Genomic DNA, 26,598 nt, shown 5'->3' with positions numbered 1-26,598 from the left:
GACCAGCCACCATCGAGGGAGGGCTCTTCTCACCGCCCCACTGCTAGCGAACACCCTGGTCTGAAGCCCCATGTGTCTCACCTGGATTATTACAATGGGTTCCTAACTTCTCTCATTTCTCTCCTGAGCCAATCTACAGGTTATTCTTAGTACAGTTGCCAGGGTAATCATGATAAAATAAGTTAGAGTCAATTGTCAGCCTCAAACCCTCTAGGGGCCCCCCTGTTCCAGAGTAAAAGCCAGAATGTCCTCCAAGGTCCTCCTTGCTCTGGCCCTGAACTTGGCTCCATCATCTCCAGGCTCTCCAGGCCTTGCTTACTCTGTTCCAGCCACACTGGCTTCCTTGCTGTCTTTTGAACCTGCCAGTCCTGCTCCTACCTCAGGACCTTTGAATATGCTATTCTCTTGGTCTGGAATGGGCTTGCTTCAGATAGCCCCACAGCTCGCCCCCTCGTGTCTGAGTCTTTGTTCAGATGTTAACTTCTCAGACCATACTTGATGTTTTCTTCCTCATTTTGCTCTATAGCGCCTACCCCTCTAATATTTACTTACTTATTTCTGTCTCTCTTCTAGAATGTCAGCAGCACTAGGTCAAAAATTTTGGGGACACTTTTATGCACTGCTGTATCCCTCATGCCTAAAACTGGCTCACAGGATGGGCCCAATAAATGGTTGTTTTAGGGGCACCTGGGTGGCTCAGTCACTAAGCATCTGCCTTCAGCTTGGGTCATGATCCCAGGGTCCTGGAACCGAGCCCCACATCAGGCTCCCTGCTCTGCGGGGAGCCTGCTTCTTCCTCTCCCACTCCCCCTGCCTGTGTGTTTCCTCTCTCACTGTGCCTCTCTGTCAAATGAATAAAGAAAATCTTTAAAAATAAATAAATAAAATAAATGGTTGTTTTAATGAGTGAAGGGAACACTGGAAGCCTAGAGAGAGAAGGTACTTGCTCAAGGTCATCACCATCTGGAATTGATGACTTTCACTCTTGGAACTAACAAAGCACCTATCCAGTAGCTTTGACCCAAAATCTTTCTCATAGCCATGCCAAGTCCCAGGACCAAAGCCAGGCCAGCTGAACCTCATCCCCAGGACAGAAGCAAGGAGTGCCTGCCTGACTCTGCCAGGACCCTGGTGCTTGTACAACCAAGTCAGGGGACTGCCATGGGAGGAGGCTCCTCTGCAGAAGGAAACCTAGACACGCCAGGGCCACAGACTTGTGCTGGTAGAGGCCAAGGCAAGAAGACACCTCTCTACCCCCTCCAGCTGCCGGAGTGCAGGCATTGGAGACAGGTGCTGGGCCCTGTGGAGGGAGGATGCAGAGGGAAGAAAGTCAGCAGCTCCCAAGCAAGAGAGGGGGAGAACCTGGAGCTGTTGTACGTAGCCTGGCAGCAGCACGACAGGTGGATTCCAGATGCCCCGGGGCTTCCTTCCCCCTTGTGGGACCCCCACCAGCAGAGGGCGCCCTGGTCCGCAAAGGTCCACGTTCTGCTTTCTTTCGCCCTCTGGTGGCCACACGGGTTAGGGCCAGAGGGGAGCCTTGGATCCATCTTCCCCATCCCTCTCCAGGGCAGGGCAGCCCCTGCACAAAGCAAAGAGTCAAAGGGGAGGAGGCTCCGCAGCCCCGGGTCTGAGCCCACCCTGCCCAGCAAGGTGGGGCTGGTGATGCCCAGGACTGCCCCAGTGCGTGAGTATTCACTGTGGGCTGGGCTCCGGGTCTGGCTATTTTATACCCACCCAGTCCCTGCCGTGCTTCTCTTCCATGTCCCCTTCACCGAGCACACTAGGACCCAGGGAGGGATGGCATCCCATCCAAGATCACCTAGCAAGGAGATGGTGATCCCAGGTCGGCCTGACTCCTCCCCCAGGCTGCCCTCCCCTCTGTGTGGCTCCAACAGCCCATCCATGGATCCGGAGCCCTTCCCTCCCAGACCCCAGGACACACAAAGAGGCTAGTCCAGGAGTTTGCCTAAAGTGCAAACACCAGCTGGCTTTTATTGAGGGCCTACTCTGTGCTGGGTGCCAGGCCTGCAAGGGCTCTCTTCCCACCTCCCTGCACTTCCCAGTGGCCGGGGGAGAGGACTGGGCCCTGGCAAGTGAGACCCAGGTGTCGAGTGGGGAGGGGGCTGGGGTGGAGGTAGAAGGTGGCGGCGGGGCCCCAGCGGTTGGGTCCACGGAGAGGGCAGGGCTCCCGGCATCTGTCCAGCTTGAAACTGAAGGCTGGGGAGCTCCCTCCTTCCCTTCACCCCAGGCGCTGAGTCAGACCAGGCAGGGTGAGAGGGCCTGTGAGCCCTGCCTTCTCTCTCCATGACTTTCAGAGAAGGGGCCCATCTTGGAGTGGTTTCTCCCAATGCAAGAGAGAGCCAGAAGACAAAGTGGCCATGCCTAAGGTGACAGTCGGGTCTCTGTGGGGTCTGCGGCTCCTGGTGGCGACTCCTGAAGCTATTTCCAACTCTGGTCCCTGGCCAGCGGCAGCCTGCTCCCCTGGGTGGTCCTCTGGAGTCACTGCCTGGCCCTGGTGGGATGGAAGAGACAAGAAGAGAGAAGTAGAACTAGAGCCTGATGTCCAGAGGCAGAGACAGAAGAAGACACAGGGGGCCTGTGTGGCTCAGTCGGTGAAACGGGTGCCTTCAGCTCAGGTCATGATCTCAGGGTCCTAGGATGGATTCCCACATTGCGGGGGGGTGGGGGGTGGGGGGGGGTCTCTGCTCAGCAGGGAGCCTGCTTCTCCCTTTCCCTCTGCTGCTCATCTCTCTCTCTCTCTCTCAAATAAGTAAAAAAAAAATCTTAAAAAAGAAAGAAGACACAGAGAAGGTCCGAGAGAGACAGAAGCGGAGAGAAAGAGAGAGAGCACGAGGTAGAGAAATGCAGGGAGCCACAGAGAAGGGCAGAGCACAGCCAGAGAGCGGGAGGCGAGAAGGCAGGCTGAGAAGGGGAAACAGAGACCCGGAGACAGCCTAGAAGGGGAGAGCACACCGAGGCACACGGGGCTGGGGTCTTCTTCCCGGCCCCACACTCACCTAGAGCTCATCCCGGGGGTGGGGTGGCGTGGGGAGGCTGTGCCCACTGCTGCCAGCCAGGTCCAGGCGGGGGTCACGCAGGGTCTTGTGAGAGCCACTCCAGCTGACGATGCGGCCGCTGTCATCGTCCCAGGGCGAGGATGTCTCCGTGTCGCTGAGCCACTCGGCGTCCCCTGCGTAGTGCGTGGGGGCAGCAAGCAACGGCCGGGCAGAGAAGGCGCGCAGGTCCCGTGGCCAGAAGTGCGCCTTGTACTGCTCGCTGTGGGGCGGGGTGGGAGGCTCAGGTGGGCTGAGGTGGGCCCCGCCAGCCACACCGCACGCCTGCCCGGAGCCGGACTCCTCACAGACCTCGCCCTCAAGACTGCACAACAAACTCAAGAAGTAGGGTTTCTAGTCTCCCCATTTTCCAGATGGGGAAACTGAGGCCCACCACAGGGACGGGGCTTGACTAAGAACCACACAGGCAGCCCAGAATTTACACCTAGGTTGGTGTGACTCCAGGGCCGGGCCAGGCTCCTCCTCAGTGACCTCAAAGAAGTGACCCAGCCTCAGTCTCCCTGGCTGCCCTGACCGTGGTGGGTTCCCCGGATGAGCTGACCCTGCCCGGCCCCCGTCGGAGACTCACTTGGGGTGCCGGTCAAACATGATGGGCAGGAACTCGTCCACAGGCAGCATTCGGCGCAGGGGCTGGGAGGCCAGCAGCTTGCGAGCTCCCGCCAGGCTCAAGACATAGGCCAGGGTCCAGTAGGAGTACCCCGCCACCACCAGATGCGGCAGCCTCTCCACAGCGGCCTCCTCCTCGGGGTTCACCTGCTTCCGACCTAGGTAGCTGCGGGTGACCCCGAGGGGAACCAGGAATCACTGTAGGTCCCCAGGGTGTCCAAGGACCCCTTCCCCAATCACATCCCACGGGCCAGGCTCAGTGGGGAGGACTGAACAGGCTCCCAGCAGAAGGCAGAGCCCCAGAGGCCGCTCCTCGCCCCCCAGACCCCCCACCCCCCTCCCGCAGGTGCAGGCTGCCTACATGAGGTCCCACGGCAGCTTCTCTGCCTCCACCTCCTCCATCAGCCGCTCTAGTCGCCCCCGGAAGTTGCTCTCAAAACGCACGTCGTCCTCAAACACCAGGACCTGGGCCAGACCCCTGGCCGCCACCTGTGATAATGGGGGGGGCGACACACAACACGGGGGTGGCTCTTTAGATGTCCCCTTTCCCCGCCTGACACTGATAGACTTTCCCTGGCCTCTGTTATATGGCAAAGGCTCAGACCTGGCCCCGTCCCTCAGCTGCTCCAAAGCCTGCTGGGGCTCCCACCGCCCAGGGACTGAAGTCCTCCAGGGCCCGAGTCTAGCTCTCCAAGCAGACTCGTGATGGCAATCATAACCTTTGCTGTGTTCACTGAGTGCTGCTAGATCCCGGGGACCCTCGGGAGGCAGGACACATGATGTCCCTGTGCTGTAGTAGGGAAACTCCAGGCCCAGCTCCTCACACGGCCTCCTGAGCTGTCCTAAAGGAAGCTGGGCTGGCTGGGGGTGGGAGGAAGACCTAAGCCCTCACGGTCCCTAAGAAAAAGTATTTTTGTAACTTCTGGAAATGTGAAAAGAACATGAAATCAGCTCAGTAAATGATGAAATGGAAGTCATGCTTCAATCTGTTCAGGGACAGCAGAAGATGGGCGCCTGGGTGGCTCAGTTGTTAAGCATCTGCCTTTGGCTCTGGTCGTGATCCTGGGGCCCTGGGATTGAGCCCTGCACTGGGCACCCTGCCCCATGGGGAGCCGGCTTCTCCCTCTCCCACTCCCCCTGCCTGCTGCTCTGCCTGCCTGTGCTCTCTCCTTCTGTCAAATTAATAAATAAAATCTTAACCATAACAACAAAAAGGAACAATAGACGATAAACAAATATAAGCTCACGTGCTCCTATTTTGGCTACAGTGGAAAGTAAAAATAAGGAGTGGATCTGGGTGCTGCCTCCTAGAGGGGGCACGTGCCCCTTAAGGGCCAGTCCCCTGGTCCCTCCTGCGGTGGCCAGCCAGTGACCTCTCACCAGTGTTCACCCACCCCCCGCCCTGAGCTGAGGCTTCCAGGCCAAGCCTGAGCCCTTTCTTCTTCCCATGCCCTGACACACAGCTCCTGTCTGCCCCAGGGCCTTTGCCTCCCCTGTTTTCCTCTGCCCAGAAGGCTCTTCTCACTGACCCTCAGTGGTGAGGCCCACCCCGACCCCACACCAGGCCAGGAATTCTGGCCAATCCACCCTCCAGGACAGTCTGTACATCTCCCTTCCACGGCAAAGTTGGTTCTTCCCTGGTTTCCGTGGCCCGCTCTGGTCCCTGAGCCCCCGAAAGGGAGAGAGGACCTATTCCTTGTTCCCCTCTGTATTCGCAGCTCTCCTGGCCCACAGGACGCGCTCCGCAGAGACTACAGAACAGACACGGCACAGGGCTGAACACACAGAAGGTTTAAAGGGCCTGACCAGGTCTTCCTTGGTTTATCCATTCACCCATCGGTGCCCCGGGGTGCGGAGCACACAGCCATGAACAGGGTGCCCCGCCACGGCTCTCCCTGCGGGGACAGCGTCCTCACCTCCTCCCAGATGGAGTAGTGGCTGAGGAAGCAGCCCACCTCGCCCTTGGTCAGGGTGCGGCCCGAGTAGGGGTCCTGGTAGCCAGGCAGCAGGTCCACGCCGAGGTTCCTCATGATACTGCTGTTGAGTGTCCTGAGGGAGACGGGAATCATGGGGTGAGGCGTGCCTGACGGGGCCTGCCAGGGGTGCCTGGCCTGTGCCCATTGGGGGCCGTCACACTGGAGTTTAATTTAAAGGTCTCGGCCTTATTACTGCTTCGTGTGGCCTGAAGACACTGGTGACAACCCGGGAAACCAGAGCCACCCAAGGTCGGGGTGACTCTCGAGGGCGGGAACAGAAGATGGGGAGACGGGCAGCAGCCTGAGGGACACGGTCCCCAGGATGAACATGGGGGACAGGGCCGAGGAGAGGATGGACATCCTGCCGTCGCAAGGGCGGGGGGCACGAGGGGCCGACACCGCGGGCGAGTGCAGCCGTGTGAGCGCCGGTTCCCCCCGACACTGGCCTCCACCCCCTCCCCCACCCGTCAGGGCCCTCAGTCCATGACAGAGAAGACTAAGCCTGATAATAATAAAGACATGTAACCTTTGCAATACTTCCCATGTGCCAGGCCCTGGCTAAATCCTCACCGAGCCCTTACAAGTCCTACGAGGAAGGCACAATTATGTGCCATTCACACAGCGGGGCTGGGAGGGACCAGTGACTTGCCAGAGGTCACCCAGCTGGTAAGTGGCAGAGCCGGAATGGAAGCCTAGGGGCTCCAGATTCCAGGCCTTAAGCCGTGCTCTCTCCTTCCAGCAGGCCGGGTTGGGGGGGGGTGGGCTGCCCCTGTTTCCTCTGTCCCGGCACTCTCCCTGTTTGAGCACCTCCTGGACAGCCAGCTCATTCCGTTCATTTGTCTGTTCTTCCCATCCCCAGGGAGGTCCGGGGGACCACGCTGCTCCCCCAGCTGCCCAGGACCCCGCCCCCCCGGGGAGCCTCACCGGCCGTCCACAGCTTCCACCACCCGCCCAGAAATCTCCATCTCCCAGAGCGAGCTTAGCATGCGCTCTCGGCGGTCGGGCCGGCGGGCCAGGCTGATGACAAACACCTGGAGGAGGCAGGGAAGGTGGGTGCCGGAGGGGTGGGTGCAGCGGGAGGGGAGAGCCCACCCACTTCTTGACCCCAGCTTTGTGGGCGGAGGGAACTTACCTCATCAAACCCCATCTTGCTGGGTCTCTTTGGGGGCCGGGACACGTGCCCTGAGGCCTGCATGGGGGGCCCGTCCACTGCAGAGGAAAGTGCCCCCCATCATGAATCCCTACTGGCTCTTGGCAACAGTGACCCTGCAGTCCCCGTGACCCCCCGTATACCCCTGCCCCCTCGGAACACCCAGGAGGAAGGGCCCTCAGAAATCATAGGACCCACCTGCCTCTGTCATAGACGGGCACACCGAGGCTTAGCAAGGAGAAGGACTTGCCCAGAGTCAGGGACTAAGTTAGAGGGGAGGCCGGGACCCCAAGCCCACTGCCCAGTCAGGTCTGGAGCCCCGGAGAAGGGGCCCAAGGGGGTGGGAGGCCAGCGTGGCTGCAGGCCAGCATCTCGGCTCCCTGCCCTCACCCAGCGCTTCCAGGATTAGGTGGATGAAGTTGACCTTCTCGTCCTCCAGCCCCTGGTGGGATTTCACGGGCACGTTCATGTACCCGTAACGGTGCTCATTGCACACGTGGACCGTGACCCCTGTGGAGAGAGGCCAAGTGAGGGCTAGGGCGGGGGCAGGGCTCTCGGGATCCAAGGCAGGCGTCCCCTACTGTGGGGTTGGAGGGACAATGTCTAAGGCACCCTTCTAACTGAGAGGGCTTACACATTCAACAGACAGGTCTAGAGCACCAGCTGGGTGGGGGGGGGATGGGGGTGAGCAGGACAGAGCCCTGCCCCTGGGGGTCATGGGGAGGGAGGAGCAAGCGAACTCCCATCTGACCACAGTCCGCGGGCCAGGCCATTGCCCCTACCCGCTCAAGGCCCCACCCCCCGACCCTGCCGCCCCGCCTGGATCCAGCCCCATCTTCTCATGCCCAGACCCCAGGAGCGGCCCCACACCCTTCTCATGCCTCTCTGCTCGGCGGGGTGCCTGCGGGGTGCCTGCTTCCCCCTCTATCTCTGCCTGCCTCTCTGCCTACTTGTGATCTCTCTCTGTCAAATAAATAAATAAAATCTTTAATAAATAAAAATAAAGACCAGATGCTTGCCAGTCAGGGCCACATAAGCTGGCTCTGCCTACCTCTGCCATGCTTCCTCTCACTTACTGTGCACCTGTCACCTGCCTTCTTACATTGCCTGCTACCACAGGGCCTTTGCACCTGCTGTCCTGTTGCCCAAAATGTTCTTTCTGGCACTTAATGCTTTCCCATACTTCAGATCTCAGCCTCAAAGTTCACACACTTCAGGAAGCCTTCCCTGACCAGACCTACTCTGGTCTAAGCTCTCTGAGCATGTAGAATTAAGAAGCGTTCCTTCCCATCATGGCTGTGATCGGACATTGGTTGGTGTGATCCTTGGACAGACTGGACCGGAAGTTCAGTGACTGCCTGACTTTACTCACCACTGTCTCCCCAGCGCCTGGCACATGGTGGGTGCTCCATAAATATTTGCCTAATGAAGGAATATGTGAAAGTGCCATGGTGGGGAACCAGAAGGACATCTAACCTCCCAGGGGAGCAGGCTCAAGAAAGGCTACGACCCAGACAAACAGGAGTTTAACAGGATGGACTGGAGATTGGAGACCGGGGAAGGGCATGCAAAACAGAGGGAACAGCATGTGCAAAGCCCTAGAGGCCTCCAAGGGTCCTCACAGAGAGCTGGTCCTTACCAGCGGCCTGGCAGGCATAGGCGAAGACAATGATATCGTCGAAGGGCCAGGTGTAGTTGGGATGAGGAGGGTAGAAGGCGAGCTGGGCTGCCCCCTCAGCCCGCAAGGACACCAGGAAGGTAGAATGGACCATAGGGACCCGGAAGCAGCCCCGGCGCTGGCGGTTCTTGGTGGGGAAGTAGTCAGCCGTGCGACGGTAATAGCCCTGGGGAAAGGGGTTGCTCTCACCATGACAGAACCCTTCCATCCCCAGAACACTGTGCCCCCTGCCATGGCCCATAGACCCCCGAGGCCTCCATCCCCAGCCTTACCTGGGGTGTGATCCCGCACCAGAAATTGGAGTAGTAGGTCTGGGAGTCCAGCATCGGGGCCACAACGGGCAGCCCCTGCTCTATCAGAAGCCTCAGCGTCTGGTTGTTGGTCAGAATGTTGTCTGTATCTGCAAACTTTTCGGAGGGCTTGTCACAGACCTCAGCCTTGCCTGGGCAGTACCCCCAAGGAGTCACTGAGTGGGATCCCTCCAGATTGCCAGAGACCCCTGCATGTCTCCCGGGATCCAGTGGCGTCCTGTCAGTGAGTTCTAACCTGTAAACCAGTAGGTCTGTTTCTGCACCAAGGATCTGGTCTGCAGCACTGGCTCTAGGATCGGGGCCAGAGATTCAGCCTGAGCTGCTGATCAAGGAGCTTTTATTCTAGATCTGACTTTGGGAGTAGAGCCAAAGACCTATGTTGAGTTCTCATCTGGGGAACCAAACTCAGTTTATACTCCGGGCTCTAGCCCAGGAACCTAGGCTCAGTATACACCCTGCAGTCTATCTCAGGGATTGGCTTCGTAGCCAATCTGCCCTCAAGCACAGGGATCCAAGCTGGGCTCCAATCCAGGTTGCTAGCAGAAGGGTCCAGCCCACAGGTGGGTAAGTCACACCGAGACTTCTGTCAGGGACAGATATTGCCACCTGTGGGAAACCCATCTAGCCAGGCTTTCTTACCAGGATGTAGTCAGCCCCCCAGTCCCTGGCAAAGGTCAGGGCTTCCTGTTTCAATTCCATCAGAAACTGGTGCCTTTCTTTGGTCCAGTGCTTGGGACCCTCTTCGTCTGGGTAGGACCTGAGAGGTGAAGAGATGAGAAATTTGTCAGGTGCACGCGGTCCCCTGCGTGGCAGGGCAGTAGAGAGAGCCCTGGCCTGGAGGCGGTGGCTTCTGGCTGTCTGGCTGTCTGGCTGTCTCTTTTCCTCTCTGGGTTGTGGTTGTCACCCTCTTCCCAAGAACCCTTCCCCCATCACCACCTGGGGTCCCCCTCGGGCCTCCAGACCACAGCGGCATAGTCGTCCCCCACAGCAGCCAGCCACTCCTGCAGCATCTGCGTGCTGTTGTCCGTGTTGTGGTCCGTGGCACACCTGGGGACACGGGAGGAAGAAGGGTGAGGGGGCACCGCCATAGAAGGGCCAAACCCCCAGGCAGCCTTGGCCCCTGGAGCACCAATGCTGCCAAGGCTTGGGTGCTGCGGGGGAAGGAAGTGTGCTACAGAGTAAGGCAAGCCCCCAGGTCCAGGGCACAGGTCGGTGACCCACTGTGTGACCTCAGGCGAGTCCCGTCCATCTAGAGGCTTCTCTCTCTCCCTCTGGAAGGGATACCGGCTGTCCTGCCTGGCTCACAGGCTGAGACACCAGAACACAAATGCGTTTGAAAGACAAAGCAGCTGGGCTGGGAGATCGTCCCTCCCCTTCTCTGAGTTAGGATCGGACAGAAGACCTGCTGCTTCCCTCCGCCTGAAAATTGTAATAAGGACCAATCCTTCCTGCGAACATCCCTGAGAAGTGCTGGTGGGCCTGCACTCCGCGGCCGCAGAGTATAACCTCTCCTCTGCAGAAGGGGCTCCCAAGACAGAGGGGGGGTGCAGAGAGCTTAGCCAAGATCCCAAGTTTTAGGAGATACTGCCCCTTTAAGCCAATTCCCCAGAACTGAAGACTAACTACGTGTCAAGTCCTGTAGGGGTGGGAACTAACTCCCAAACTGTGGTAATTGTGGGCAGCCTCCCCAGGCCCGGCCTCCACCCGTGCAACTTGGATGTGCTGGGGGGGGGGGGTTGCTGGTCAGTCCTCCAGTCTATCCCCAACCTCAGCTTGGGACTCCTCCCTGCTTTGGCTTTCACAGACTGGGGCCTCTGATTCCAGGGAGCTGTGGGGACGCCTGGGAAAGAGACTCTAGGGAAGGGGCTCTGGGGGGTGGGGGGGGACTAGCTGGAAGGACCCAGACCCTCCACAGAGAGGCTGGAACCAGCCCCAGGAAGGAGGAGCAGGTCTGATGGCCCCCTGCAGAGAAGCACGGAGCCAGACAGCACCCTCACCTGCTCCCCAGGAACCCCCAGTTCTGCTGATCTCTGCCACGTGGGGACCCAGGGCACACCAGCCCTTCCTGCCTGCTCTGCTCCAGGTCAAGTCAACCACAGGGCGCACGGGGGTTTGAGTTTGGGCTCTGAGGCTGGGGCAAGAGGACACAACTTAAAGCCAGAGGAGGTCCCCAGAGGAGTAGGGGTTGGAGTGAGTGTTCCGGCGTCAACCTAAGCCTCAGAGGTCAGTCTGCAGGGCTCAGGGGATAAGGGTTCTGGTCCAGGGGCTCAGGACCGGGCGGGGCCTGTCTGCCAGGGGAGGGGCCAGTCTGGGTGGTGTCTGGACCACGCTGACGGGGTCATGGGGGTGGGGTGGAGGCTATCTGTGGGGCGGGAAGGGGGGGTACATGCCCAGAGGGTGCCAGTGCCCGGTCTCTCTCACCAGAGGGCCAGCCTGGCCCGGGGGTAGTCCAGCCGCTCCAGCGCGCCCAGGTAGTGGGGCAGTGAGTGCTCGGCATTGCGGGCCAGGATGGTAAGGACCACGGCGGGCAGCGGCGGCTCCACGACGTCCTCAGCCTGGGACCACGGCCCTAGCAGGAGCAGCAGCTGGAGCAGCGGGGCGGCGGGCGCGACGGGCATGGCGGGCGCTACGGCGGCGGCGGCTGCCCCCGGGGCTCGGGCCCGGCGGAGGGGAGTGGGCGGGGCGGCCGGGGTGGGGCGGGGCCTGGGGCCAGGGAGGGACCGAGGCAACCCGAGGAGGAGGAGGGAGCGTACCCCCCAAGACCGGGCTCTCCCTCCCACCCGCTACTCGCTGATTCTCAAGTGTCCTCTCCTGGGCCAGGGGCTGCGGGGGCCAGAGCTCGGAGACCCGCCCCACGCGCGACCCAGGGGCAGCCCCATCCCGGCTGGGCGCCGGGGGTGGGGGGGTGAAGGGGGACCCAGGGGAGGGTCTGGGGGGACGGCGTCCGAGCCGCCCTGGCGCCCGAGAACGCTCCACTCCGAAGCCCGGTGCGTTCATCCCCCGGAATCCGGCTGTAGTGAGCGTCCGACGCCCCTGAGTCCGGATTCCCCGGCCACCCACCCGTCCCCCGGACCTAAGCGGCAGCCCCGCGGGGCGGGACCGACCTGCCGCGGCCCTAGCCGGGCTCCCCGCTCCCGCCCCGCCTCCGCCCCCTAGGCGCCCTCTGGCGGACTCACGCGGAACTTCGCAGACCTGCGCGGTGACACCCCACGGCGGGGGAGGCAGGTGGGGGTCCTCGAGGACCTCCGCGCGCCATCCAGATTGGTCCCGAGGCCGCCGTCCTCCACGTGTAGTCCTCCTCTCCTCCGCGGTCAGCGCCGGCGCTGCTCCCGCCTTTTAAGAGATCAAAGCCCACGCTCAGGCTGAGTGTAGTAGGTCCAGGGGGCATCCCAGAGGCTGCACCGTGACCCGCCCTGCTCAAAGCAGGAGGTGTAGCCTCCCCTGCAGCAGAGTCGCGGTCCCGAGGCCCCAGCTGAGATGGAGAGGGGGCTCCAGCTTCCCCTCGGAGAGGGCAGAAAGGGAGAGGCCTGAAGGCTCCAGTGGCAGACTCCAGCTCAGTACCTGCTGTGATCGCAGACTGGCCACTTTCCCTGAGCCTCTGGTCCTCATCTGTGGATGGGTTTGCAGTGATGCTGGGAAAGAATGAATGCACTCGAAGCTTCTCTCTGCATGGAGCCTGACGCCGGGAAAGAGTTGCTGGGGCTAGAAGACAGGACTGGAGAAGAAGCCAGGCTCCCCTTCCATTCACCCCCAACCCATGGGCTGCGTGGAGGGGTTGGGGGGGGCGCGGGGGTCTACTTTTCTAGATCATCTTTGGGTCTCCGTTCAGGCTCTTCCCAGGGTCAGGGAAGAGGGCTAAGCCTGTGCACCCTATCTTTGCTGGTAGGGGAAGGGTGGGGAACCAGCAAGGGATGAACTTGCCTGGTTACCAGGCAGCCTTGTAGGGGCATCGAACCTGGGATTCCTGGTCTTCAGCGTGTCTCCCAAACTTACAGCAGGTCCCAGTCAAAGCTTTGGCGGCCAGTGGCCCTGCAATGAAAGGTCTGAGGCCTCATGGAAGAGTCCCTCCCTTGCATGGTGGCCTCTGGTCGGAAGGCACACCCAGCCCCAGAATGGGAATTCCATTTCTGAAGCCAAGCTGTGTTTGCCCCACCTGACCTGTCCTGGAGTCGTCCCAGAGCCTCAGACCACCCTATTGGTCACAGGGGCTCCCAAATTCTTCTTTGGCCTCAAGTTCTCTTTCTCCTCCTTCTCCTCTGAGTGCACCAATGCCTCCCACTGTCCCCTTCCTCCTTCCGCAGTCCATCCAGTGACCCATCCTGTCACTGACTCCCTTGCCTGTGGGTACCCCCATCATCCCTGCCTGGGAAAACCCTGTAACCATCTTGCTTTTTGGCACAGTGTGGCTACTATAGACCCAGGATTTCCACTCTCAGCTGGACTCTCGCCCGGCCCAACCCAACCGGCCAGTTTCCATGTGCTCCTGCCCCGCCTCCTCACAGCTCCTGAAACCCGCACTCCTGCGAGGATCTCTGCCACTTTTCGCAGAAAAGAGAAGCCCTCACGTGAGAGCGCTCATTCCCAGTCTCCAAATCTCCATTCCCTGCCCCCAAGCCTGCCTCAGCTCTCACTGCCTGGTATAAGGGAAGACACCCCCCTTCCTCACCCTCCTCATGATGGAAAGGTCCCGAAGCTCCAAATGCCATCCCCTTGCCCTTCTTGGATCCTCAGCCTCCCTCTCTTCTGGGTGCTTCTTGTGACATTCCAAAGGACTTAAATCTCTCCCAGCTTAAAAGAGGAAAATGCCAAGCTGCCTGCTGGCCCCCAGCCACAGCCCTCTCTCTCTCTCCCTCCGAACCTCTGGCACGGGGATCTGTGCTTTGCTCCAGGACTCCCTTCCTCATCTCCCGTCGCGGCTGCTCTGGCCGAACTGCTCTGCCAAGACCAGGGTCCTGCTGGTCACTCCTCTCAACGGACATTGCCTCCTCATCTAAGAGGGCTCGTTTCAGCAGCTGACCACATGGGCCACTCTGTCTTTCTAGAAAACCCACATGTGTCTCCACTTTGTTTTTGTTTTTTAAGTCAACTCTACACCCAGTGCAGGGCTCAACCTCACAACCCTGAGATCTAGAGTCCCATGTTCTACCAGCTGAGCCAGCCAGGCACCCCAAGATTCCACCTGTTCAGACAGAACCCCAACTTTCCTCCCCAAACGTGCTCCCCGCCAACCGTGGCCTCCTCAGTCTAGAGAACGGCACCTCAGCCTCCCTGTCCCCAAGCTGGAGAGCCGGGTGTTCCTGATGACAGGCACGCCCATCCCATCACCTCACCCGCCTTCTCAGGATCTCCTGCCCCACATGGTCAGCTCTTTCCTTCCTGCCTGACTCAGGGCACCAGCACCACTCATGGGGCCTGCGGGGTCTCCCAGAGACCTGCCCCGCAAGCGTTCTCCCTGGAAACTGTTCTACCTGCAGCCACCCTTTCTAAATCCAGTGGTTTCCACCCTATAGGGACTGCCCACTGGGAGCACGGAGGCCCCACATGGGCCTTCTCCAACTCTTCTTCCCTCCCCTACCTCTCCCTTCCCCTCTAATCTCCTGCTCAAGCCAGTCTGGACAAGGTACAGTTTCCTGAACATTCCATGCTTTAGGACCGTCCCACATCCTTTTTGTTTTTTTAAGATTTTATTATTTGACCGACAGAGATCACAAGTAGGCAGAGAGGGAGGGGGAAACAGTCTCCCTGCTGAGCAGAGAGCCCAATGCAGGACTCTATCTCAGGACCCTGAGATCATGACCTGAGCTAAAGGCAGAGGCTTAACACACTGAGCCACCCAGGTGCCCCCCGCCTTTTTTTGCTTCCATCTGCCTGAACTGGTCTTTCTAGCCAACTCCTACAGGCCCTCTCGTGTCCGCCTAAACTTGGTTCTTCTGGAAAGCCTTTTGCATGCCATGTCGGGGCCCATACCCTGACGTTATATATCCTACATTATCCCATTCATTCCACAAGAATTTATTGAGCATGTACTCACTGCCTTGTGCAGGTAGAAGGTGGACGACCTCTGCTTCTAGGGGGCTCACATTCGGGTGAGGGGACAGACAGGAAGCAAGCAAGCAAACCGTGACGTTAAGAGATAGTTTCCAAGAAAGGGAAGTGCTGCGAGTGACATTGAACCAGGAAGGAACAGGGAGCAGCTCGGGGGGGGAGGCAACATTGAGCAGCAAAGTCAGTGGAGCTATTTCAGGGAGCAAGGAGAGCCAGCTGGGGGCAGTTCTGGGGGAAGCGCGTTCCACGGGGACGGAACAGGTCTGGCGGGGAGTGGGAAGAGGTGAGGATCCCCTAGGGCCTTGAAACTGCAGAAGGAGTTGGGATTTATTTTTTTTTTTTTTAAAAAGAGACAGAGATCACAAGTAGGCAGAGAGGCAGGCAGAGAGAGAGAAGGAGGAAGCAGGCTCCCCTCTGAGCAGAGAGCAATCATGACCTGAGCTGAAGGCAGAAGCTTCAACCCACTGAGCCACCCAGGGGCCCTGGATTTTTTTTTTTTTTTTTTTTTAAGTGCAATAGGAAGACACCCCGTGGGTGGGAAGTTAGCAGAGAAGTGATGGGATTTGTCTTAAAAAGATTGCTCTGGGAGTGCCTGAGTGGCTCACTCGGTTAAGCATCTGCCTTTGGCTCAGGTCATGATCCCAGGGTCCTGGGATGGAGCCCCGTATCCATCAGGCTCCCTACTCAGCGGGGAGCCTGCTCCTCCCTCTCCCTCTGCCTGCCACTCCCTCTTGCTGCTCTCTCTCTCTCTCTCTCTCTGTCAAATAAATAAATAAAGTCTTAAAAAAAAAAAAAAGATTGCTCTGGCTGCCACACAGAGGGTGGACGATGAAGGCCAGGATGGAGGCAGGCAATCCACATTCAGGGAGAGATGATGGTGGGCAGAGCCCCCAGCCTCATGGGACTGCATGTGGGAATCGGAGCAAGGAATCAGGGCAATGGGTTTGCAGCTGGCCTGCTGGTGGGCTAGTTACTGAAGCGGGAAGACCAGAGAAGAAGCTGGTGGAACGTGACTTGAGGTCTTTCTGGACCTTATTCTGAGCCACCTTCTGGACTCCCGGGAGAGGGGGGGATCACATGCCAGATCTACCTTGCTGTGAATTCTGAGGCAGGGACCCTGATTTACCATTTTATGCTCAGCCCTAGAGCAGGGCCAGCCGGACATAGAGTGGGCTCTCACTAGAAATATGGTGGAGGGGCGTTCGGGGGCTCCGTCGGGTAAGGGTCCGCGTCCCACTTGGGTCATGATCCTGGGGTCCTGGAATAGAGCCTTGCATCAGGCTCCCTGCTTCTCCCTCTGCCTGCAGCTCCCCCTGCTTATGCTCTCTTGCTCTCTGCCAAATAAATATATAGTCTTTATATTGATTTGGTGGACTGATCATGCATCTGTGCGGCCATTTCCTCTCATTTTTTCCCTCAAAATATAAGAATAGGCAATACTCTACAGAGGTAATATTGAGCCAAGTTCACAGAAATGCGGAAGCAGGGTTGTCGGAGCACGGTCCCCGGACCCAGCCAGCATCAGCCTCACCTGGAAATAGTTAGAAATGCGAATTCCTAGGCCCCACTTCATACCCAGGGAACCGGACGCGCTGCGGGAGCGGAGGTTAAACCAACAAGGCTTCTGGGCGATTGTGATGCAGGCTGAGGTTTGAAGCAGCTGTTCTCTGGGGACTCTGGCCTCATTCTCCAGGTCGTGTGGATTATATGCCTGGAAAAAAATGATGGTTTGGGCCCATCTGGCTGAACAGGTCCGGACCACCCCTGAACCATCATCTTACTAGGCTCTGGGTCACCCCCAGCCCACCCAAAACGGCATCTTTCCTGCCATCCTTCAGCCCTTGTGGTTCTGGCTAGAGCCAGGGGGTGGCGCCAGCACCTCAGGCTTTCGTCTGGCTTTGGGCACTAGACACCCTGAAAGAATTGTCCCCCTCCCCTGCGCCTTCTCCCCTCGCTGGGAGCCTCTGCTCCAAGGCCTGCCCACTGGCAAAGGCTTTGTGGGGAGGCTTTCATCTGGGAGGGGGTGCACCCAAGGTAGGGGCCGACCCCCTCTTCCTGGAGGTTAGGAAGTTGGGCTAGAGAAGCCCCCTTGGTCAGAAAGAAATTAGGGGTGTCTGGCCTGCGGGGCTTGGGGGCCAGGAGCCCAGGCAGGCGGGGACTCTGGCTATACCTGTTTACCCCCAACGGCCTATCCTGCCCCACCTCACGTGGGGGTGCTGCTTCTCTGCCCGTGCGCGATGGTAGCCAGAAGGTATCTGGGGGCCCACACAGGGTCCCGAGTTTAGGGGTCCTCACAGCCTGGCAGCCAAGCAGGCAAGGAACAGGGGCCCACGGTGAAGAGAATGCGTGGACGGAGCTCTTACCAGCTGCCAGCTTCACGTCTCCTGGGTTGGGGGCTCTCTGGGCCCCTGTCCTGCTTTGTGGTCAAGGGAGCCGAGCATCCTGCCCAGAGGAGGAGCCCATGCCTTGCTCCTGGTCCTGGGTGCAGCTCGGCGGTTAGGAGTCCAGGAGACCCGCCTGGGTTCCCTCCTAGCTCAGGTTCCAAGCCCCGTTCCATGAGGACCCAGGGCCGGCCGAGTGCAGGCTTGACCTCCCCTCGGCTCCCCTGCCCCTCATCTCTCCTCTTTGAGGGGAGACTGAGACCCCTTGCCCAGCTGCAGTCACTCTGCGCATCCCACTGAGACCTCGCATAAGTTGGCCTCTGCTCCAGGGATCTATCTGCCCACACCCGCTCAATTCCAGGGGTCCCACCCAACGCCTACACCCACCCCAGTGGACCACCTCCTCTCTCCCTTTTGCCCATGCCCTGGTCTCCCAGGACCCCAGATGAGGAGCTATCCTCCTCTGAGGTTCTGCCTCCGTCCTCAGGAAGCTGGGGCAAGGCCAGCTGTTTTCCCCGGGCAGCCAGCTGTTTTGCCCATCAGGGAGCAGGCCTGGCTTCTCAGCTCAGATCCTTGCCCGGGCTGTAGCTGCGGCGTGGCAGGGCGGCTGGGCCCGGGGCCTGCAAACTGTTAACTCCTCTGGGCCCAGCTCCCTTCTCCACTGCCCTGCCCCGGGAAGCAGCCTGGGGACAGACTTCCAGAGACCCCAAGAAGACCAAGCCTCTCTCTCCCTGCCACCCCAAAGCTGTTCACCTGACACCCCCTCCCTTCCCCAGAGCCTTGTCCTCAGGTGACCCCAGGTGAGAGGAAGTTTCAAAGGGACAAATGGGAGCCCCTTCAGAACAATAAAATAGTAACAGTAATAATAATAATAATAATAATAGAAGCTATCATGAACTGCCTACTGCGCACCAGGCACTGTGCTGAGTGCTTTAACCGTATTCACTGATTTAATTTTCACAACGTTCTGTGAAGCAGGGAAGATTTTCATCTTACAGATAAGGAAGGGGAGATGTGGCGAGTCTAAGTGGCTTGCCCAAGCCCGCCCAGAGCTGGGGTTATAAACTGGGCTGCCCTGGTGGTTCCCCAAGCTGGAGCCCTTGGTGGTGGTGCTAGTTCAGTCCTCCGCCCACCCCAAGCTCCTTGCCCCCCACCCCCACTTCCTTTTCCCGGGTCTGTGAAATGGGGTAACTGGTGGAGTTCACAGCACCAGCTCCTGGAGCCAGGCCAGGCTCCGCGCTCAGTACCTTCCAAGTGCTTATTAGCAGATCATTCCTGTCCGTGGCCACGGGTCAGCCTGGGCTAGAATCCCAGCTTTGCTGCTTCCAGCAGCCCAGCTTTGGGCGAGTGACTTGACACCCCAGCCTCAGCATCCAAAGCTGGAAAATATTGTGTTCCTGGACTTTGTTGTGAAAAGGATAAGATAATACAGGTGAGGTGGTTGGCCCAGGACCCGGCAAGGAGGGGAGCAGATATCACCCCTTTTCTGTTAGGACTACTAACCGCAGTCTGGAAGGGTCTGAGTGGCCCACCCGGCCCCGTGTCCCCCCCATGTCCAGGGCGGAGCTGGCATGCAGGAGGGTTCAGTCGCCCCTTGTGAATCAATGAGCCCTGGCAGTGGAACCTCCACGCGGACAGCAGGCTGCCAGAGGACTGCGGTTTGCCCAGGATCGCAATGACTGGGGTAGAGCGGTGGGGATCCCAAGGCAGCCCGCTCTTAACTCCTGCACCCCGTGGCCTTCCCTCCTGAGCCAGGAACCTGGTCTGGTGGGAGGGGGAAGAGGAACAAGGGAACGGGGACAATGCCAGGGCTGAGACAGCCCAGAAGGTGACTGGGCCTCGGCTGGGTGGGATCTCGGGGTCTGGGAACGACCCCTCAGGATGCAGTGACCCGTGCTCTCCCCCTTTGTCCTCTCCCCCTGCCCACCATGGGTCAGCTCCCTGGTCCCAGCCTAGACATCTGGAACTGGGGCAGACAAAGGACTGCGAAGAGGGACAATAACCTTCTGTCCATTTTCAGATGCCGGGCCGGGCCTGGCCAGGGCTGGGGGCCGGAGCCCCGGCGAGGCGGTGCCAGGCCCCCCGCGGGCAGCGGACAATGTTGGCAGTGATGGAGAGGAGGCATTTCAAAGCGTTTTGTTCCCGCTGACCCCCTCCCCTCCACATCTCGCCCCGGCTCGGGGTGAGGCCCCAGCCCCACCCCCAGCCACCCAGGCCCCTGCTCCTGGCGGCTTGGGGACCGGCCACATTCTTGACCTCAGGGGAAAAGTTTAGACTTTTTGCGCGCTGGGCAACAATAACGGTGTCACAGAACTGATTTAGGAGCGGCACTTACCATCACAAAGCCACAGACAAAGAGCCGGGGCTGAGAACGCGCCGGGCTTCTGCGCCTACACCTCCAGGCACCGCCACCTCTTCTCTCCCTGGCTCTGCCTGGGCGGGACTGGGTGCCAGGGCCCCCGACCCCGAGCTCCCCGGGACGAGGACCTGAGCGGGGAGGGAGCGAGGGAAAGGGATGGGGATCTCACGGGGGACTTGGGGGCAGCGGGGCGGGGGCTGAGCGCTGCTTCATGCTCTGCCACCAATTTGACACGTGACCCTGGGCCAGTGTTTCCCCACTCTGGGCCTCAGTTTCCCTATCTGTAATAAGGAGGCTATACACTAGAAGGCCCAAAGCATGAGGTTCTGATCTTGCAAGGAGAGGGATTTCCATGACGTTGAGGATGATGACGGCAACATGGTGATAGGGAGAAGTATTGACCCCTTCAGTTCTGGGCACTTCGCAGATGCCAGGCACTCTATGATCACTGACCCCCTTCTGGCTTTCATCCTTTTTTTTTTTATTTTTTATTTTTTATTTTTTATTTTTTTTTTTAAAGATTTTATTTATTTATTTATTTGACAGAGAGAGAGATCACAAGCAGGCAGAGAGGCAGGCAGAGAGAGAGAGAGGAGGAAGCAGGCTCCCTGCTGAGCAGAGAGCCCGATGCGGGACTCGATCCCAGGACCCTGAGATCATGACCCGAGCCGAAGGCAGCGGCTTAACCCACTGAGCCACCCAGGCGCCCATCCTTTTTTTTTTTTTTTTAAATGACAGAGACCACTCCATGCCACCCTCTCCCTCTCGCTCTCCCAAAGGAAGAGAAGGACAATTATGGATGACAAATGGCCATCACAGAGCTGGCTTCCCACTCGGGAGGGAATGCTGCATCTTCCTCACAGTTTCTGAGGAACTTCTCCAGTAACAAACTATAGAAATGATCCCTGAAAAGATAGTCTTGTCCTCCCCTTGGATCACGTCCTTCTCAGCAACCTCACAAAGCAGGCGCATCGTCAACACCAGCGGACAGTTGGTAACTGAGGCTCAGAGAAGTTGAGTCACTTGTCCAGGGCCACACAGCTTGGAGTCTGTGGGGCCAAGACACAGGACAGGGCTGGCTCACTTCTGATTACACTGCAGCAAGAAGAGAGACAGCGAGGCAGCTGGACCCTGGGGAGTTCTGGGTGGGAGGGCCTCTCCTCCAGGCCAGAAGGCTATGAATAAATGAATGTCTGATTACCCCCAGGGGGAATTCCACCCTAGGAGCAGGTGCTTTTAAAAAACAAGATTGATTCTTGTCTGTGAACAGAGGTTGGCCTGGGCAGACACCCAGATGCAGGGGATTGGTCGAAATGACCTCTAGCGGAGACCTCCTAGGAATTAGAAGCAGGTGGGAACATCTACGGGCTCCTGGCTCTGGGTTCCAATCCCAGCTCTGATTTTTCCTGGTAGTAGGTCCATGGTGGTCAACTTCCTGCAACACTATGTGCCTCAGTTTCCCCACCTGTAAAGCTGGACTCACCCTGTAGGAGCGTGCTGGCTATTCAGCGAGCTACACAGGTCTTTGAATGGCACCAGACACAGCGAGGGATGCCCGTTTCTATTCAGCAAGATCTGCGTAGCCAAGTCCAATGGCCAGGACGCCTCAAGGCGGGCACTGCTAGGGCTTGGTAGCATGCGGTCTGCTGTCGACCCTCCTTTCCAGGAAATGGCTGTGTTTTAATTACAGGAGGAGGGTCTGATGGTGGGACACCCAGAGCAAGGGGGGCCCTGTTCTCTGGCACCTGTCAGGCAGAGGCCAACCCTGGCTTCCCAGGGGGCATTCAGAGATTATGGCACAGGTTGCCCAGCCCTGGGCAAGGTACCCCACCCTGGGAGAGGACAGAAAGGGAAGGGGGCCCTGTTCGGTTCGGAGTCTGCCCCTCTCCACCCCTTAAATGCAGAGGGCCCAAACTCTATGTGGAAAGTGAAGGAGAGGTGGCCAAGCGTGGTGTCCACTGAGCCGACAGTACTGCCCTCAGCCTGGTAGGGGAGCCTGGTGGGTCTGAGGCTCAGCCTTGCCAACTTGCTGTGTCACCCAGGATGAGTTGCTGCCTCATGAGCTCTCTGAGCTCATTCCAAGAGTCTTTTAGAATCCAAAGTGTTCAAGGGAGACCATCACAGGAGCCTCTCTGATTCCACAAGTCTAATCAGAAAATTGGCTTGGAGCCCAGGAGTAGACTCCAGCCCCTGCTCTCTCCCCTCAACCTCAGACCTCACCTCCAGCTTCTCAAGCCACCCTTCCCTGCAGCTCCCCTCGCCCAAGTCCCAGCAACACAAGCCTCCCGGATGGAGGGTGAGACAGCCCAGCAGAAAATGTCTCAGATTCTTGGGGGTTGAGGGGGTGGTCCCAGCCTCCCCCTCCCTCACTGTCTGGCTGTGGGGCCAGAGGAGAACTCACCTGGGCAGAGCATCTTGGGGTCCCCTCGGCCCGGGACACAGATGGCACTGCTGGGACCATCTCTGGCACAAGGTGACTTACCCCCCAGTTCCCGCTGCTGGGAGGGCTAGGCAAGCAGGCCCTCAGGTGCCAGACCATCCTTCCCAGGCACAGATTTTCCTGGCATCTGCCTGGCAGGAAGGGCATTGGCTGGGGGGTGGGGCAGTGGGGCAGGGAAAGATTGTGGGGAGGCGTCTCCTGTGTCCTAGAGGGCTTGTCTGCAGCCCCTAAACCCACTCCTTTGTGGATGCTGTGGGCCAGCGGTCCAGGAAGACAGGGCCCTCAGGAACCAGGAGAGGGCTGATCCAGGGGGACTGAGATGAGCCCAGGCCCCTGCCCCATCACGGCCCCCCTACTCCGAAACGGGGCCAGCATGGCCCAGGCTGAGGTGTTTGCTTTTCCTCTCTCTACACTGACTCCATTCAGAGCAGACTTTCTCCACCCCCGGCCAGCGGCCAGCAAGCCAGGGCACCAGGGAGAGATCACCACCCCCACACTCCCTCCTTTGCAAAATGCACCCCCCCCCAATGCCATCTTCACTTCAGGGAAATGGCATCTCCCAGGACTTCATAGTTTTCGGAGAGGGCACTGCAGAAGTAGGGGGGCTGGGGAAGAAAGGGCCCACCCCAAAGGAGAAGAGGGAAAGAGAGAAGGGATGCTGGGAAAGAGAAGGGGAACAGAGCGCCACAGAAGGGACTGGCAGAGAACCAGAAAAAAGGGGATGCTCAGGGAGGAGGCCCCAGGAGAGGTGGGGTGGGGAGGAGCACAGTATGGGGAGCCACAGGCAGAGACTGACCCAGGAGGCAGGAAGCGCCTTTGCAGGGCCTCATGCCTGGCCCTCTGTCCCAAGGCACAGAAAGGGCCTGAGGCCGCCCCTGAGGCTGGGCGCTCCTGAGGACTCCCTCCTGAAATCCTTGGCACAGGGGCCTGGGTGAGGCTGTGACCTGGTCTGAGGCCAGGGGAAAGAGGAGGGTGAAAAGTTTCCCCAAGTCAGAAGGCCACGGGGGAGGCATCTCAGGGGGTCCTGCTCTTTGCTCTCTCTGACTGTCACGTTGGTACATAAAGAGGGTAGAAAGGTCAGCTGTGGCCTTTCAGGTCTGTGGGAAAAACTCTGCCCACTTCCCTAATGCATATTTATTGGTGTGAGCCGCTGGGGTGGGAGGAAGCCCCCTCCCCACCCGCCTCCCCGGCCAGGCCAGGTTAGCACTAAGAACTGGCTCCATGTCACCGAAATCCTACTCTTTGTCTCCAGATTGGCTCCAGAGTCCTCCCCCTTCCCTCCTCCCCTAGGCTCCCCCCAACCCCCCTTTGGGGTTGCCAAGCAACTGTGGAAGGGTAGCTGAGATATTTTCTTTATTACAAGCAAAAGCAAGACAGCATCACGGCCCCAGGACGGGAGCAGGGTGGGGGCTGGGGAGAGGACGTCCCGTATTCTGGGGGGAACCTCACTACCTTGGTGTGCTCTGGGCTTGGACAGTGGGGAGACTCAGAGCCCCAGAGAAGGTGGAGAATGGAAGGGATGGGCAGGTCCACACACAGGGATCCCGTCTACATAAGGTTGAAAGCAGCAGCCCCAGCCCCAGCCCCTCCCCAAGTCCCCCCTCCCCCGTGAGTCCCTCACCTGTCACCCACCAGCTCTATTTTCAGGCTAAGTCACTTCCCACCTCTGGGTCTAAGTTTCCTCCTCGACAAAATGGGAATAATGACGTGTACTATTATCTCATTTAATGCTCGCGTCAATCCCAAGATCCCAAGAGACATTTATTTTTCCCGTTTTACTGGTTAGGAAACCGATGCTCAGAGAGACATGAAGTGACTTGCCAAGCAAGCCGATGAATGACAGTAACACACTTCAGCCCCAACTCCTTTTTTATTTCCTTTTTTAAAGTCAGCTCTATGCCCAACGTGGGGCTCGAACTCACGACCCCAAGAACAAGAGTTGCATGGTCTACGGACCACCGAGCCAGTCAGGTGCCCTTCCCCCCTAGCTCTTTTTTATAAAAAACGTTTTTTTAGTTGTGACATTAGTTTCAGGTGTACAACAGGGTGATTCCACGTCTCATAGTTACGCTGTGCCCACCGCGAGGGCAGCCACCATCTGTCGCCATGCAACACTATTATAGTATCATAGACCGTGTTCCCTAGGCTGTGCCTTTCATTCCCACAACATACTCATTCGTAACGTAACTGGAAGCTCATACCTCCCACACCCCTTCACCCATTTTGCCCATCCCCCACCTCTCTCCCTTCTACTCAAGTCTTTATTTTAGAGAGAGAGAGAAAGAGAGAGAGCGCGCGAGTGTGCGTGTGCACGCGCGTGCCCAAGTGCAAGTGGGGGAGGAACAGAGGGAGGGGGGGAGAGAATCTCAAGCAGATTCCCTGTTGAGTGCGGGAGCCTCACATGGGGCTCAATCTCAGGATTGATGAGAACTTGACCTGAGCCGAAACCAAGAGTCGGAAGCTCCACTAACGGAGCCACCCAGGAGCCCCCACCCCACTCTAACAGCAACTTCCCTGAGGTATAATTCATACACCATGTGATCGCCCAAATAAAATGTACAATTTAGGGGCACCTGGGTGGCTCAGTGGGTTAAAGCCTCTGCCTTTGACTCAGGTCATGATCCCAGGACCCTGGGATCGAGTCCCGCATCGGTCTCTCTGCTCAGCAGGGAGCCTGCTTCCTCCTCTCTCTCTGCTCTGCCTCTCTGCCTACTTGTGATCTCTGTCAAATAAATAAATAAAATCCAAAAAAAAAAGTTTAAAATGTACAATTTAATGGTTTCTAGTATGTTCACAGAGTTGCGCAAACATCAGCTCAATCAATTTAGGATATCCACGTCATCCCCAGAAGAATCCCTGTGCCCATTAGCCTTCCTTCCTCCTCCCCACCAACTCCCCACCCTAGGCAACTACTAATCTGCTTTCTGTCTCTATAGATTTGCCTGTTCTGGATATTTCTATAAATGGAATCAGGCAACATGTCCCAGTCCTCTTCCAATAGCCCCAAGCTCACTGGGTGCTGGAGCGACTGAGTACCAGGTATCAGGATGAACAGCGCAGGCTTTGTTGTTAGACAGACTCGGGCCTAAAACTCGGCTCTGTCACTCAGTAGCTCTCTATCTGGGGGAGGTGCCTTCCTCTCTCTGGGCCTCAGGTTTCTGATCTGTAAAATGAGTATTTCTCACAAAGCCGTAGGGATCCTAAAAAGTGTTCAGCCCAGCACCCGTGCTGATGTATAGTGGTTGTTGACTGGCTTACGATGATCCATGCATCTAGTTATCCCTTTACTGGGACATTTAATAAAGTTCAGCACTTTCTAAGACTTGGGCATGGCTCTAGGTGCCAGGGACAGAGCAATGAACAGGACGTGATCCCTGCCCGCAAAAGGCACACGTGCTAGTGGGCAAATAAGACAGCGGGTGAGGAGAGGCTTACAGCGCAGTATGGGTGATGAAGACAAGAGCATAGTCATGGGATGAGGCACCCCAGGTGGGTGGAGGTCGCCTTCGTTGGGAATGCTTCCCTGTCCTGTCACCATCTCCTGGAGAGGAACTTTTAAAGAAAACTCTACACCCAACATCAGGTTTGAACTCACGACCCCACGATCAAGAGTCACATGTTCTACCCATGGAGCCAGCCAGAAACATTATCTTTTATAAACTAGAATATGCTATGCAGGATGCAGGGGTTCTTAGGGTCCCCTCTGGGAGGGGACGAAGGCCTGGCTTCGTTATCTTCTGTGAATGGGGACATGCCAGGTTGGCAATTCATTTATGAAGGCAGCCCACTCGGTTACCAGCATGTAAGGAGCCTGGCCGCTCTTCTGCTCTTAGAGTACTCTCTGCACCGGCAGGGCCTGGCCCGGGGAGGCACGATGACCTGGGACAGGGCTCTTTAGTCCCTCCCAGGCCACCCTGAAACAGGGATCGACAACAGTATTCGGGGACAGGACTCTAGGGTTGGAAATATCGTGCACCCCCAGCCGGGTCCCTGGGCACTTGTCTGCCCTGCTTCATGTCTTGGGCCTATTTCTGAAGCACAGAGGCCAGGCTGCCTCGGGAAGTCTCTTCCGGCTTCCTTCACTGTACCCACTCCCAGCATCGTGGGCTGCTTTGTATCTAGAACCTCAGCTGATTGGCTACACTCACGCATTCAGGTGCTCTAGTTGTCTTTCACCCAAGTGTGTCCCAACACTTGTTTGTTTCATCCGTCCGATCCATCCACCTATTCATCTAATTATTACTCCAGCAAGGCACCCGCCCATTCACTCATTCCTTCAACAGAGCATGTCCTCTGTCCTGGGCACAGTGTTTGGTACAATGACAGTTCTGGGGCATAGAGCAGGCTTAATGGGCAGTGTAACAACTTTGTCACCTCCTTCCTGAAGTGCTGGACTTTTTTTTTTTAGATTTTATTTATTTATTTGAGAGACAGAGCAAGTGAGCACACAGAGGGAGAGGGAGAGAAAGAGGGAGAAGCAGACTCCCTGCCAAGTAGGGAGCCCGACACGGGGCTTGATCCCAGGACTCTGGGATCACGACCTAAGCCGAAGGCAAGATGCCCAACAGACTGAGCCAT

The 26,598-nt window shown here is 58.1% G+C and overlaps 1 protein-coding gene and 1 pseudogene across 16 annotated transcripts; both read right to left on the bottom strand.

Moving 5' to 3' along the window:
- Positions 1-1,961: 1,961 nt before the first annotated feature.
- Positions 1,962-17,851, bottom strand: CERCAM (cerebral endothelial cell adhesion molecule). Of its 16 annotated transcripts, XM_045082504.1 has the most exons (19): positions 17,204-17,851; positions 16,372-16,551; positions 13,462-13,583; positions 12,751-12,824; positions 12,357-12,497; positions 11,972-12,128; positions 11,217-11,364; positions 9,732-9,842; positions 9,435-9,552; positions 8,757-8,891; positions 8,446-8,650; positions 7,197-7,316; positions 6,789-6,865; positions 6,581-6,687; positions 5,597-5,729; positions 4,042-4,169; positions 3,643-3,846; positions 3,018-3,276; positions 1,962-2,512 (listed from the first exon to the last, which is right to left on the bottom strand). In XM_045082504.1, exons 3-18 carry the CDS (start codon positions 13,499-13,501, stop codon positions 3,018-3,020), a joined length of 2,157 nt encoding a protein of 718 aa, XP_044938439.1. In that variant the 5' UTR covers positions 13,502-13,583; positions 16,372-16,551; positions 17,204-17,851; the 3' UTR covers positions 1,962-2,512. The 16 variants fall into 16 exon arrangements, with proteins under 16 accessions (XP_044938439.1, XP_044938446.1, XP_044938441.1 ...); XM_045082511.1 differs by lacking the exon at positions 13,462-13,583 and having other exon boundaries at positions 12,357-12,471; positions 12,717-12,824; XM_045082506.1 differs by lacking the exon at positions 17,204-17,851 and having other exon boundaries at positions 16,372-16,854.
- Positions 17,852-20,320: 2,469 nt separating this feature from the next.
- Positions 20,321-20,501, bottom strand: LOC123392844 (annotated as a pseudogene).
- Positions 20,502-26,598: the final 6,097 nt, after the last annotated feature.

The sequence above is a fragment of the Mustela putorius genome, unplaced genomic scaffold, assembly GCF_011764305.1.
Source record: "Mustela putorius furo isolate JIRA1106 unplaced genomic scaffold, ASM1176430v1.1 tig00000596_pilon_pilon_pilon, whole genome shotgun sequence".
Lineage (NCBI taxonomy): Eukaryota > Metazoa > Chordata > Mammalia > Carnivora > Mustelidae > Mustela > Mustela putorius.
This window is presented reverse-complemented; position numbering and strand designations above follow the sequence as displayed.